The sequence below is a fragment of the Elephas maximus genome, chromosome 11, assembly GCF_024166365.1.
Source record: "Elephas maximus indicus isolate mEleMax1 chromosome 11, mEleMax1 primary haplotype, whole genome shotgun sequence".
Classification (NCBI taxonomy): domain Eukaryota; kingdom Metazoa; phylum Chordata; class Mammalia; order Proboscidea; family Elephantidae; genus Elephas; species Elephas maximus.
This window is the reverse complement of record NC_064829.1, coordinates 13573027-13588949: the sequence shown is the minus strand read 5'-3', so window position 1 is coordinate 13588949 and position 15923 is coordinate 13573027. Positions and strand designations below refer to the sequence as shown.

Sequence of the window (15923 nt, the reverse complement as noted above, 5' to 3'; positions counted from 1 at the left end):
TTCGTAAAAACTAAACCAAAACTACAAGAAATTCTAAAGGGAGTTCTTTGGTTAGAAGATCAATAATACCGGGTATCAACCCAAGACTAGAACACTGGACAGACCAATCAGATGTCAACCTAGACAGGGAAATCACAAAAATACATCAAGATAAAAAAACACTGATAACAGGGAAACAGTGATGTTATTATGTAAAAGAAGACAACATTAAAACAAAGAGGGTCTAAGAAATGCAGTCATAGATCTTTCATATGGAGAGGAAGACAAGGCAATACAAAGAAATAAAAGTTAGGTTTAAACTTAGAAAAACGAGTAAATATTAAGGTAACCACAAAGGAGACAAACTATCCTACTCACCAAAAAGAGAAAAAAATACACACTCAAAAGAAACAAAACCAACCACAAATAAAGAAAAGACAATATATAAACTACTCAGCACAAAAGATTAAGTGGGAAAAAGAAACTGTCAACACACAAAGGCATCAAAATGACAGCACTAAACTCATACCTATACATAATTATGCTGAATGTAAATGGACTAAATGCAAAAGAGACAGAGTGGCAGAAGGGATTAAAAAAACCACAATCCATCTATATGCTGCCTACAAGAGACACACATTAGACTTAGAGACGCAAACAAACTAAAACTCAAAGGATGGAAAAAAATATATCAAACAAACAACAATCAAAAAAGAGCAGAAGTAGCAGTGTTAATTTCCGAAAAAACAGACATTAAAGTTAAATCTGCCACAAAGGACAAGGAAGGAAACTATATTATGATTAAAGGGACAATACACCAGGAGGGTATAACCATACTAAATATTCATGCACCCAAAGACAGGGCTGTAAGATACATAAAACAAACTCTAACAGCACTGAAAAGGGAGATAGACAGCTCCACAATTATAGTAGGAGACTACAACACACCACTTCCAGTGAAGGACAGAACATCCAAAGAGACGCTCAGTAAAGACACAGGAGGTCTAAATGCCAAAATCAACCAACTTGACCTCACAGACATATACAGAACACTCCATCCAACAACAGTCAAGTATATCTTCTTTTGTAGTAGACATGGAACGTTCTCTAGAATAGACCACATATTAGGTCATAAAACAAGCCACTGCAGAATCCAAAACATCGAAATATTTACAAAGCATTTTCTCTGACCATAAGGCCATAAAAAGTAGAAATCAGTAACAGAAAAAGCAGGGAAAAGAAATCGAACACTTGGAAACTGAACAATACCATGCTCAAAAACGAATGGGTCACAGAAGACATTAAGGATGGAACAAAGAAATTCATAGACTCCAATGAGAACGAAAACACTTCCTATCAGAACCTTTGGGACACAGCTAAAGCAGTGCTCAGAGATCAATTTATATAATTAAATGCACACATCCAAAAAGAAGAAACGGCCAAAATCAAAGAATTATCCCTATAATTTGAAAAAAGAGAAAGCAACAAAAGAAACCCTCAGGCATCACAAGAAAGCAAATAATAAAAACTAAGAGCAGAATTAAATGAAATACAAAACAAAAACAACTGAAAGAGTTAACAAGACCAAAAGTTGGTTCTTTGAAAAAATTAACAAAACTGATAAACCATTGCCCGAAGTGACAAAAGGAAGACATGTGAGGAAGCAAATAACCTGAATAAGAAATGAGATGGGCAGTATTACAATAGACCCAACTGAAATTAAAAGAATCATATCCGAATACTACAAAAAATTATACTCTAACAAATTTGAAAACCTAGAAAAAAAAAATTTTTTTTAGAAGAAAACGATGAATTCCTAAAAACACACTACCTACCTAAACTAACACAAACAGAGGTTGTTGTTGTTAGGTGCCGTCAAGTCAGTTCTGACTCATAGTGACCCTATGCACAACAGAACGATACACTGCCCAGTCCTGAGCCACCCTTAAGATCATAGTTGCGCTCGAGTTGACTGTTGCAGCCACTGTGTCAATCCACCTCACTGAGGGTCTTCTTCTTTTCCACTGACCCTGTACTTTGCCAAGCATGATGTCCTTCTCCAGGGACTCCTGACAATATGTCCGAAGTATGTAAGACGCAGTCTCGCCACCCTTGCTTCCAAGGAGCATTCCGGTTGTAAGACAGATTTGTTCGTTCTTTTGGTAGTACGTGCTATATTCAACATTCTTCACCAACACCACAATTCAAAGGCATCAATTCTTCAGTCTTCCTTATCCTTGTCCAGCTTTCACATGCATATGATGCAGCTGAAAATACCATGGCTTGGATCAGGCGCACCTTAGTCTTCAAGATGACATCTTTGCTCTTTAACACTTTAAAGAGGTCCTTTGCAAAAAATTTACCCATAAACAGAGGTAGAACAACTAAACAGACCCATAACAAAAGAAGAAATTGAAAAGTTAATCAAACTCCCAGCAAAAAAAAGCCCTGGCCCATATGTCTTCACTGCAGAGTTCTATCAAACTTCCAAACAGTTAACACCACTACTACTAAAGGAATTTCAGAGCATAGAAAAGGACGGGAATACTCCCAAACTCATTCTATGAAGCCAGTATATCCCTGATACCAAAACCAGGTAAAGACTCCACAAAAATAAAATTAGAGACCTATATCCCTCACGAACGTTGATGCAAAAAAAATGCTCAACAAAATTCTAGCCAATAGAATTCAACAACATATCAAAAAAAAATAATTCACCATGACCAAGTGGGATTCACACCAGGTATGCAAGGACGGTACAACAGTAGAAAAACCGATGCATGTAATCCATCGTATAAATAGAATAAAAGACAAGAACCACATAATCTTATCAATTGATGCAGAAAAGGCATTTGACAAAGTTCAACGCCCACCATGAATGCATGATAAAAACTCTCAGCAAAACAGGAATAGAAGGAAAATTCCTCAACATAGTAAAGGGCATTTATACAAAGCCAACAGCCAACATCATCTTAAATGGAGAGAGTCTGAAAGCGTTCCCCTTGAGATTGGGAACCACACAAGAATGCCCTTTATCACCACTCTTACTCAACACTGTGCTGGAGGTCCTAGCCAGAGCTATTAGGCTAGATTAAAGGAACAAAGGGCATCCAGACTGGTATGGAAGAAGTAAAAATATCTCTATTTGCAGATGACACGATCTTATACACAGAAAACCATAAGGAATCCTCAAGAAAATTACTTAAAGTAACAGAAGAGTTCAGCAGAGTATCAGGATACAAGATAAACATACAAAAATCAGTTGGATTCCCCTACACGAACAAAAAGAACAATGAGGAGGAAATCAGTAAATCAATACCATTTACTGTAACTCCCAAGAAGATAAAATACTTAAGAATCTTACCAGAGATGTAAAAGACCTATATAAAGAAAACTAAAAGACACTATTCCAAGAAACCAAAAGAGACCTATGTAAGTGGAAAAACATACTTGCTCATGGATAGGAAGACTTAACATGGTAAAAATATCTATTCTACCAAAAGTGATCTACAGATAGAACACAATACCGATTCAAATTCCAATGACATTTTTTAATGAGATGGAGAAAGAAATCACCAACTTCATATGGAAGGGAAAGAGGCCCCGGATAAGTAAAGTATTACTGAAAAAGAAGAACAAAGTGGGAGGCCTCATTCTACCTGAGTTTAGAACCTAATATACTACCACAGTAGTCAAAACAGCCTGGTACTGGTACAACAACAGATACACAGACAAATGGAACAGAATTGAGAATCCAGACATAAGACCATCCACATATGACCAGCTGATATTTGAGAAAGGCCCAAAGTCAGTTAAATGGGGAAAAGACAGTCTGTTCAACAAATGGTGCTGGCACAACTGGATATCCATCTGCATAAAAATGAAACAAGACCCCCACCTCACACCATGCACAAAAACGAACTCAAAATGGATCAAAGGCCTAAATAGGAAATCTAAAACAATAAAGATCATGGAAAGAAAAATAGGGACCACGCTAGGAGCCCTAATACATGGCTTAAACAGTATACAAAACATTACTAACAATGCAGAAGAGAAACTAGATAACTAAAAAACTGGGAGCTCCTAAATATCAAACACCTATGTTCATCCAAAGACTTCACCAAAACATAAAAAGATTACCTACAGACTGGGAAAAAGTTTTTAGCTATGACATTTCCGATCAGTTTCTGATCTCTAAAATCTACATGAAACTGCAAAAACTCAACTACAAAAACAAAAACAACCCAATTAAAAATGGGCAAAGGATATGAACAGGCACTTCACTAAAGAAGACATTCAGGTAGCTAACAGATACATGAGGAAACGCTCACGATCATTAGCCATTACCAAAACCAAAAAACCAAACCCACTATCGTCAAGTCAATTCCTACTCACAGTGATCCTATAGGACAGAGCAGATCTGCCAGATAGTTTCCAAGGAGCACCTGGGGGGTTAGAACAGCCGACCTCTTGGTTAGCAGCCGTAGCACTTAACCACTATGCCACCAAGGTTCAGATGAATGCAGATCAAAACTACAACGAGATTCCATCTCACTCCAAGGCTGGCATTAATCCCCAAAAATACAAAATAATAATTGTTGGAGAGGTTGTGGAGAGACTGGAACACTTATACACTGCTGGTGGAAATGTAAAATGGTACAACCACTTTGGAAATCGATTTGGTGCTTCCTTAAAAAGCTAGAAATAGAACTATCATATGATCCAGCAATCCCACTCCTTGGAACATATCCTAGAGAAATAAGAGCCTTTTACACGAACAGATACATGCACACCCATGTTCACTGCAGCACTGTTTACAATAGCAAAAGGATGGAAGCAACCAAGATGCCCATCAATGGATGAATGGATAAATAAATTATGGTATATTCACACAGTGGATGAATCCACGAAATACTTCATAACATGGAGGAACCTGGAAGGCATTATGCGGAGTGAAATTAATCAGCTGCAAAAGAACAAATATTGTATAAGACCACTTTTATAAGAACTCAAGAAATAGTTTAAACTGAGAAGAAAATATTCCTTGATGGTTACGAGAGGGGCAAGGGAGGGAGGGTGGGAGAGGGGTATTCACTAATTAGACAGTAGATAAGAACTATTTTAGGTAAAGGGAAAGACAACACACAATACAGGAGAGGTCAGCACAACTGGACTAAACTAAAAGCAAAGAAATTTCCTGAATAAACTGAATGCTTCGAAGGCCAGCGTAGCAGGGGTGGGGGTTTGGGGACCATGGCTTCAGGGGACATCTAAGTCAACTGGCATAATAAAATCTATAAAGATAACATTCTGCATCCCACTTTGGAGAGTGGTGTCTGGGGTCTTAAACGTTACCAAGCAGCCATCTAAGATGCATCAGTTGGTGTAAACCCACCTGGAGCAAAGGAGAATGAAGAACACCAAAGACTCAAGGTAATTATAAGCCCAAGAGACAGAAAGGGCCACATAAACCAGAGACTACATCAGCCTGAGACCAAGAGAACTAGATGGTGTCCATCTACAACCGATGACTGCCCTGACAGGGAACACAACACAGAATCCCTGATGGAGCAGGAGAACAGTGGGATGTGGACCTCCAATTCTCGTAAAAAGACCAGACTTAATGGTCTGACTGAGACTAGAAGGACTCTGTAGGTCATGGTCCTCGGATCTTCTGTTAGCCCAACACTGGAACCATTCCCAAAGCCAACTCTTCAGACAGGGATTGGACTGGACAATGGGATGGTGAGGGATGCTGGTGAAGAGTGAGCTACTTGGATCAAGTAGACACATCAGACTATGTTGGCATCTCCTGTCTGGAGAGGAGATGAGAGGGCAGAGGGGGTCAGAAATTGGCCGAATGGACACGAAAAGAAGAGTGAGAAGGAAGGAGTGTGCTGTTTCATTAGGGGGAGAGCAATTAGGAATATATAGCAAGGTGTATATACATTTTCGTATGAGAGACTTACTTGATTTGTAAACTTTCACTTTAAGCACAATAAAACTTAAAAAAAAAAGTCACTTAATGAAATGAAAGCAGTAAAGGAGGAAAGAGGAATATAAAAAGGTATGAGACATACAGAAAAGAAAAAATAGTAAGTAGATATAAATCTCACTGTATCCATAACATTAAATGTGAATGGATTAAATAATTCAATCAAAGTGCAGACTGTCAAAACTGGATTAAAAAACATTACCCAACTATATGTTCTCTATAAGAGATCCAGTCTGGATTCAAAGGTACAAATAGATTGAAACTAAAAGGACAGAAAAAGATTTACCAGGAGAGCAGCAACCACAGGAAACCTGAGGTGGCTATCCTAATACCAGGCAAGATAAACTTAAAAAAAAAGTTACTAGAGATAAAGAAGGGCATTTTATAATAAAAAGGTCAATCCATCAGGAAGATATAACAATTATAAACACATATGCACCTAAAATACATGAAGCAAAAACTGACAGTAATGGAGAGACAGACAATTCAATAATAATAGCTGGAGACTTCAAATGCTCAATTTTTAATAATGGATAGAACTAGACAGAGGATCAACAAGGAAACAGAAGTCTTGAACAACAATTAAAACCAAGTAGACCTAAACAGACATCTATAGAACACTGCATGCAACAATAGCAGAACAGACATTCCTCTCAAGTGCACATGGAACATTCTCCAGGATAAGCCACTTCTAAATAACCAATAGATCAAACAGGAGATCAGAAAATACTGAGATGAATGAAAATTAAGACGCAACATACCAAAACTAAAGGCTGCAACTAAAGCAGTGTTTGGAGGGAAATTCATAGCTGTAAATGCTTATATTAAAAAAGATCTCAAATCAATTACCTAACCTTTCACTTTAAAATAGAAAGAAGAGCAAACTAAACCTGTAAGCAAGCAGAAGAAAGGAAACAATAAAGATCTGAGGAGAAATTAACAAAATAGAGATTAGAAAAACAGAGACTATCAATGCAACCAAAAGCTGGTTCTTTAAAAAGATCAACAACAAAATTGATAAACTTTAGCTAAGACTGACAAAAAACACTTATAATAAAAATGGAAAAAATTCAAATTACTATTACTAGAATCAGAAAAGAGGGAAATTATTACTACCTTACAGACACAAAGGAAGTATTATAAAAATGTGTATACCAACGAATTAGATAACTTGGATGAAATGTACAATTTCCTAGAAAGACACAAGCCAAAAAAACCAAACCCACTGGCGCTGAGTCAATTTGCCTCACAGTGACCCTGCAGAAGAGGAGGAAACACTTTCCATTTTATGTGGCCAGTGTTACCCTGATACCAAAACCAGACTAGAAAACTATCGAAAAAACCAAACCTGTCGACGTTGGCTGATTGTGACTCACAGTGCCCTACAGGACATAGCAGGCGTGTCCGATGGGGCTTCCAAGGCTATAATCTTTACGGAGGCAGACTGCCACATCTTTCTTCCATGGATTGGGCTGGTGGTTCGAACCGCCAACCTTTTGGTTAGCAGCTGAGCACTTAACCAGTACACCACCAGGGCTCCTTCTAGAGAACTAAAGACCAATATTTCTTATGAATATGGATGCAAAAAATGTTCAACAAAATAGTAGCATATCCAGCAACATATAGAAAGAAATATACACCATGATCAAGTGGGATTTATTTACCCCAGGAATGCAAGATTAACTTAACATCTGAAAATTAATACATCGATGAACATGATTTATATTTGTAAAAAAAACTTTGTCCAGTTAAAAACATATAAACTGTTAATATTTTAGTGCTTCTACTGTTTATTCCTGCATCGACAATAACTTAATTTATAAATTTTTTCTCACATTATTCAAAAATCACGTTTGCTTTAAAACAGATTTACATTATTTTACAAAAGTGATTAATTAAACAAAACCCTACCCAACGTGAAGGATCACTGATCAAATTAATAAACAGTGCCGATAATTTAGTCCGCCGGATTTCTTGACATGTTGAACATGAAACCGCCATGAAGCATTCAGCACAAGCCTTCCGAACTCCCCAGACGTTATCAGAACAAAGCTGGAAAAACCTGGGCAGCTATGCAAGAAGGACAGGGGATTTTTAGGCAAATAAATAGGTTTCAGTAATTACTTTTATTTCATTTTCTGCTTTCATGGTGTTTTAAAGTATTAGATTTTCTTAACCAGTAGAAGACATACACAGTATTAATACTCAACAATTTTATATAAATCACACCTAACAGACAATACGATTGACTACACAAAAGACAAACACGTCCAACAAACACAGCTTAAATGTTACCCAAGAGTTTGGATTTGAGCTAGTTTTGCATTAACAGATGGTTTCAATAATGCTTCAGGTACATTAACTTGTACACTAAGTGCATGTATCTCAAGTAGTAACATTTAGGAACAGCCTGCTGTGGATTCAGTAAGTTACCAAAATACTGTGAAGGTTGCAATAAAATTTACAGGCTCCACTGAACAAACAGGAATTGATCTGTTTCACAGAGGTGGGGAGAGGTAGAACAGATTCAATGGTTCTTACACATGCCTGCATTTCTTAACAAACCGCCCTTATTACGACACAATTCAAGTGCCCAAATTATAGAATTTTAACTCCTAAACTTGTATCTTTGTAGTTTACATTCATGAGTTTGTGCTAATAAAATCTGGGGGTAAACGCATGCATTTCCAACTTGACATGCTGCTTTGTAATATATTGCTTACTCTTTCATATCTGCAGTACTTACCAACATTTCCTCCGTAGCTTGCTGGCCAACTACACTGCAAATATCTCCAAAATTGGCAGCACAGACCTACCAACAAAAGCATCACTGACATTTCAGAATATTACATATAGAGTTCTTTGAAAAGAATCTTTTAAATGTCAGGTACCGATACGTTAAGCTGTGTCCTTAAAGAGAATAAAACTGTAAAAAATACCTTTCGAACATGAAACATTCTGCAATCACAGCACATCTCACAAAACCTAGGGAGGATAAGACGTTCGGTAATGTCCTTCCCAACCATGGGAGCCATTTTGCACATTATCTGAAATAAATAAGAACAAAAACACAGTGAAAATATCTTCAAATTACGAGTTTTTCAGTTAAGTTTCTTAATAATATAAAATTTAAGAAAATATGAAATATGATATGGCATCATTACACTGCATAAATCACAGAAAAACACTGACAGCAGCTTATTAATCCCATCTCATATACCCAAGTAGGAAACAGAAAAATAAGAGTTTAACTGCTATAACAAAATCAATCAATAAATACTAAATATACAGTAAACCTACAGAAAATCCTAAAAATTTCATTTTTGTTTATAATTTTGACCTATTAATTATTTTGCCTGGCAATTATAAACGCAAAAAAAAAAAAGGTTACTCTTCCAAAGGAAAGATTATCCATAGGAAGGATCTTGGTTTAAGCATACCTATTTTGCTCAGAAAAGACTATAAAGGCATACAACTATTGGTCTCCTCCCATCTAGAGCAAAAGAGGATGAAGGAAACCAAAGAAGAAACTAGTCCACAGGACTAACAGCCCCTGAACTATGGCCTTTTCTAGCCTGAGACCCAAAAAACTAGATGGTGCCCAGCTACCACTACCAATCGTTCTGACCAGCAACACAATAGAAGGTCCTGGAGAGAATGGAGAAAAATGTAGAACAAAACTCAAATTCCTAGAAAAGACCAGACTTGGACTGATAGAGGAACCCCGAGACTATCGCCCAAAGATATCCTTTTAACTTAGAACTGAAGTCACTCCAAAAGGTTGCCTTTTAGCCAAATAATAAACTGGCTTATAAAATAAACAATATCACCCCTGAGGAATGTGCTCTCTTAAGCAATCAACTATAGGAGACCAAATGGTCAACATTTACCCAAAAGAAAGATGAGAAGACAAGAAGGGGCAGGGGAAGGTAGATAACTGGAAACAAATAGAATGGTAGTAATGACAATGCTGACACATTGTGAAAACTGTAACCAACGTCATAGGACAATCTGTATAAAAGTTGTGAAATGGGAACCTAATCTGCTGTGTAAACTTTCACCTAAAACACAATTAAAAAAATCAATTAAAGATGGTTGGCATCTGTTAAGAAAATGAGATTATAAAACCAAAACTTTTTTTTTTTAATTGTGCTTTGGGTGAAAGTTTACAACTCAAGTTAATTTTTCATACAAAAATTTATACACATACTGATGTGTGACACTAGTTGCAATTCCTTTAATGTGACAGTGTACTTCCCCCTTTTCCACCCCAGGTTTCTTACGTACATCCAGCCAGCTCCCATCCCTCTGTGCCTTCTCATCTGGCCTCCGGACAGGGGCTGCCCATCTGTCTCGTGTATCTGCTTGAACTAAGAAGCACAACCCTCACTAGTACTATTTTATGTGTTATAGTCCAGTCTAATCTTTGTCTGAAGAGTGGGCTTCGGGAATGGTTTTAGTTCTGGGTAAACAGACCAACCAGGGGCCACGGCTTCCGGGGTTCCTCCAGTCTCAGTCAGACCATTAAGTCTGGTCTTTTCACATGAATTTGAGTTCTGCATCCCACTTTTCTCCTGCTCTGTCAGGGACAAAACCAAAACTTTTGTCCGAATAAATGATCACCCATTTTTGCATATGAATAGCAAGAGAAAAATATTCAGTGCCTGGTATTTCCTTGGCAAATAACTCATTTGCTCAACATAAAAATAAATAAGTAGTTGAAGCCTTAAAAATAAAAAGACTATACAGGCAGACCTCATCCTGCAAAGTACTTACTGTTCACTGAAAATCAAGCATTTCAGGACCCTGTTCTCACTTCACAAGCCTCAGTCATCCAGAGCAAGGATACAATTCCAACATGCGCATTTCACAGTTAACTCAGTACTGGGCCAAGTGAGGACTTACTGTACTTGAAAACAAGCCCTACGTTATTTAAATAAATGTTCCCTGAAGTTACCATACAAAGAAAACTGCTAATGGACCACAACTACCACCGCCTCCACCAGACTGAGTCCGGCACAACGAGATGGTGCCCAGCTACCACCAGTGACTGCTCTGACAGGGATCACAATAGACAGTCCCGGATAGAGGTGGAGAAAAATGCAGAACAAAATTCTAACTTACAGAAAAAGACCAGACTTACTGGCCTGACAGAGACTGGAGAAATCCCGAGAGTATGGCCCCCAGACACCCTTTTGGCTCAGAAATGAAGTCACTCCCGAGGTTCACTCTTCAGCCAAAGATTACATAGACTTGCAAAACAAAATGAGTCTTAAGGGGCACACTAGCCGAGGGTTAAGGACTAGAAGGCAGGAAGGGACAGGAAAGCTGGTAATGCGGAACCCAAGTTTGAGAAGGGAGAGTGTTGACATGTCAAGGGGTTGATAACCAATGTCATAAAACAATATGTGTACTAGCTGTTTAATAAGCAGCTAGTTTGTTCTGTAAACCTTCATCTAAAGTTCAATTAAAAAAAAAGTGTAGAAAGAAATCTGATGGTCTGTCATCATTTATCTGCTGTATCTACTCCTAAACTACATAAAAGGCATATGGACTACAAAGAAAGAACTAAAACTGTGTCTATTCATAGATGCCATGATAATCTATGTAAAAACCCAAGGTATCTATAAAGAAGCCACTAGAACAAATAAGAGAGTTTAGGAAGGTTACAGAATTCAAGTCAGAATACAAAAACCAATTGTTTCCTTCACAACAACAAAAAGGTAATCTTTAAAAAAAAAAAAATTCAATCCATTGTTTCCCAGAAGCTTAGCACACTAGGGGCCCACAGAGACACACATTTCCCCTTGCAAGCCTGTGATGGCCCCTTCTAGCCCTGCATTTCATTTCAAATTTAATGATTTGTGGCTACTTTAATAGGTACATGTTAGACAGGATAAACCCTATATAGCATGTGATATGTCCTAACATTTAATGAGCACCTACTACTGTAGTTTCTAGCAATTAACGTGCAGCACTTATGAAAATACCTCTCGGGTGGAGGGCACGGTTAGCATACAAACGTAGAAAGCATACGTTACTTGCAAAAAAATACGGTATTAGTCAAGACAGTCGCATTTGACCTAAACTGAAAAATCACATTCTACTTACAGCCACAGCTTCTGTCTTCACATCGTCATTGCTATCTGGAGCAGTTAGTTCTATAAGGACTGAGCACACTCTGGTCTCTACATCATATCGCTCAATTAGCTCCTGCTCCAGCAGAGCCAGCAAAGCTGCCTGACTGGTTTTTCTCACCTAGGAAAAAACAGTATAAAATGAGTGCACGCATGACGTAACAAACCTACCACTTGGTTTTCACAGATTTGATGAGTTTTCATCTCAACTTAAAGGGATTCGTAACTGGCAAAATCTGCAAATAAAGGAGTTATGGCACTTTCTGCTACTACTGCAAAGATAAAACTTGGTAAAACTATAACAGATTAAGTTGAACATAAAAGTCATCCTTGAAGATGATGTCACACCTCACAATGAACATTAGGACACACACCTACAAGGGTACCAGGTCAGAGTCAGCCCACAGCTATCATGAGTAATGGCATTAGAAGAGAGAGACTGGATAGATTTGGCAGACTCTCGATACATCTTGTCTAAGAAAAAAAAAATTGTTGTTTTTGAAAAATAATGAAGGCAAAGTCAAGAAAAGAAAATTCAAATAAGACCACTTAAGTGACATACATCACACTACATAAATTTCTTTGATAACGTGTAAATGGAACTCTTACCTGGTTATTCTGGTCTGCAAGATATCTGACCACAATAGGCAGTAAGTATTTGGAAAAAGCATATGGGATTGAAGGCCGGTTTTCTTGACAAAACAATGCGATATGAGGCACCTGTTCCATCAGCTCCGCTCTCACAGTTGGTTCTATTAAAACAATAGCAATATAAGCAAGCAAATTTTCCCATAGCCAGAAAATCTTTACCTGGGTTTGAGACTACTTAGGAAGGCTTTGGACTTCCATCTTAAACTTACAAAAATGTTCTCTAATTCTGCAAACCTTTTCACAGTCATATACAGGTTAACTTCATGAGTGAAAGGAGGGCCTTTGTCCTCACCCCGGGCTTCTATCACGCATAGTATGCACCCAGCAGGCATTTATCTCTTAAAATGAATTCATTCATCACCTAGACTGTACCACACTGTGCCAGGGGTTAAATATTTGACATTCACATCAATACTACAACATGGTGACATGATATTATCCATAAACTTTCCTCTATTTAAGAGCATACCTCCTAGGACAAGTCATGGGGACTGGATCCTAATCTCAATTTATCAGATTTAGTCAGGCTTAACTAAGACTAAAAGGGATGAGTGAATAACAAATAAGACCAAAAAAAAAGAAACCTGAAAAGTACACATGGCAAACCTGAACATGAGAACTACGGCATTTCAACTCTCTGTGTTTCAAACAGTATACTGTCTAATAAGGAATGGTGGGGAAATCAGCTAGCTATGTAAGGAAAAAAGGTAAGATTCCTACTGTCCACCATACATAAATTCTAGGTGAATTAAAATCCTGAAACGTCTTTAAAAATAAAGATCAAAAGCACTAAAAGATAGTATTTTTTAAACGTTCACTCTTGAAGCATGAAGCATTTCCAAAGCAAACACAACTAAGAGATCAACTAATTTCATTTTATGAAAACTTCACTATAGACAACAGATACTATACATGGTTAAAAGGCAAAACAACCTGGGAGAAATCTATGTATAATAAACTATTAATGACTAAAATATATAAATAATCCATTGTTTGAATAAACACAAGAAAGAAAATCAAGATACAAATAGGCAATTCATGGAAGAAATGCAAGTGGTTACAACACAATGACACATAATGGATTACCAGTAACAAGGCATTACATTAGACCTAATTAGAAGTCTGGCCCCTACTAATGATCATAATCAAGGAGCCTTGGTGGTGCAATGGTTAAGTGCTGGGCTGCTAACTGTAAGGTCAGAGGTTTGAACCCACTAGTGCCTCTGTGGAAGAAAAGACCTGGTGGTTGCCTCCCACAAAGGTAACAGCCTAGGAAACTCCACGGGGCAGTTCTACTCTGTCATATAGGGTCACCAGTATAAGTAACCTTAAGGAATTATCACAGTGACCCTGTAAGTCAGAATCACCTCAACTAAAGCTAACAACGAGGTAAACATGTGTGGATGTGTCCAGTAAGATTTCAGACCTCAACAAACAGAACTTAACATAGGTATCAGTAGAAAATATACTGCCATTTCACAAAGCTAAGAATCTTATCAGGGAAGCAGTATTTGCAACTGTTATTACACTGCTGTGCCATCTGAAGTCAAACAGTATGTGAGCCAAGTGGGGTGCTTCCATTCTGAAGAATAAAAATGTAACCCCTCCCAGAAAGTAGAACAGACCTCTACTCTCTTCACTGATCTTGAATTTGCTAGACAACACTGATCTGATTATTTATATATTTATTTGAAACAAAAGAAGGTCATAAGTTACAGTTTCAGTAATAATTAAATCAGCAACTTTTCTTTCTTTCTTCAAACAGACTAACAGAACAAAATAGAGTCCAGAAACAGACCCATGCACATAAAACCAAACCAAACCAACCCAGTGCTGTCGAGTCAATTCCGACTCATAGCAACCCTATAGGACAGAGTAGAACTGCCCCATAGAGTTCCCAAGGAGCGCCTGGCGCATTCGAACTGCAGACCCTTTGGTTGGCAGCCGTAGCACTTAACCACTACGCCACCAGGGTTTCCACCCACGCACATAGGGTGAACTAATCTATTAAAAGGAATCACTGTAGAGCAATTGGGGAGAGACGGTCTTTTCAATAAATGGTGCCAGGTCTACTGGCTATCTGTATTAAAAAAAGAAAGCAAGCAATAAAATAAAACTTGTCCCCTACTTCATACCATAAAGAAGGCTAAGTACAGGTAGAACGGAGATCTAAACGTCAAAGGCAAAAACAATAATGTATCTAGATTACGTAATATAGGAGAAAACAACCATGACTTTAAAGTAGAGAAAAAATTCTTAAACAGGGCACAAACTGCACTACTCATAAAACAGGACTTCTCAACCAGATGGTGCCCTGCTGCTACTGCTGGCCATTCTGATCAGGACCACAACATCAAATTCTTTAAAAGTCCAGACTTACTGGACCAACTGAGACCAGAGGACTCCTGGAGACTACTATCCTGAGATACTCTTTAAACCTTGAACCGAAACTATCCTGAGGTCACCTTTTAGTGAAATAACAGGCTGGCACACAAAATAAGAGAATATTACCCGTGAGTACAGGGCTCCATTAAAAAACCATCTGTATAAGACCAAAAGGTCAACAATTTCTATAAAGCAAAGATGAGAAGACAAGTGGGCAGGGAAACTAGATCATTGGAAATGAACAACCAGAACACAATTACAGGGAATGCTGGCACTCTGTGAAAATGTAACTCAACAATCTGTATAAACTGTATAGAAACTGTCAAATGGGAACCTAATTTGCTTTGTAAACTTTCACCAACACAATAAAATATTTTTTTAAAAAGAGAATTTTTCTTCCTCAAGAAGCACCATCAAGAGAGTGAAGACAAGCTACAGAGTGAAAAAGACACCTACAAGGCACACAAACGGCATAGGGCTCACAGCCAGAACACATCAAGAACTCCTGCCGATCTGTAAGGAGCAGACTGACAATAAAAAAGGGGGGGAGGGAGGGGCGAGACATGAACACACACTTCAAATAGAGGATAAGGAAGTATTAATTGTAGCCAGGTGCTCAATTCCACTGGTCACCAAGGAAACGTAAACTAAAACCACAATGAGATACCACCACACACCTACCCATTCCTCTCTGGCAAAACTTAAACAAGTGCTGGTGAAGGTATGAGAGGAGAGAACTCTCAGACATTGCCAGTAGGTCTACAGATTACTGTACA

At 37.9% G+C, this 15923-nt stretch overlaps 1 protein-coding gene across 5 annotated transcripts in view; it reads right to left on the bottom strand.

Moving 5' to 3' along the window:
• Positions 1-15923, bottom strand: part of PPP4R1 (protein phosphatase 4 regulatory subunit 1) — a 181257-nt gene that overhangs the window by 130283 nt on the left and 35051 nt on the right. For all 5 annotated transcript variants that reach the window (XR_007519172.1, XR_007519171.1, XM_049900164.1 and 2 more), the window contains 5 exons: positions 12721-12863; positions 12086-12232; positions 8914-9021; positions 8721-8786; positions 7886-8044 (listed from right to left, as the gene is read on the bottom strand). Coding sequence is in view for 3 of the 5 variants with exons in the window: in XM_049900162.1 (XP_049756119.1) it covers positions 7886-8044; positions 8721-8786; positions 8914-9021; positions 12086-12232; positions 12721-12863 (623 nt within the window). In the remaining 2 variants the exon portion in view is untranslated. The remainder of the gene's footprint in view (positions 1-7885; positions 8045-8720; positions 8787-8913; positions 9022-12085; positions 12233-12720; positions 12864-15923) is intronic.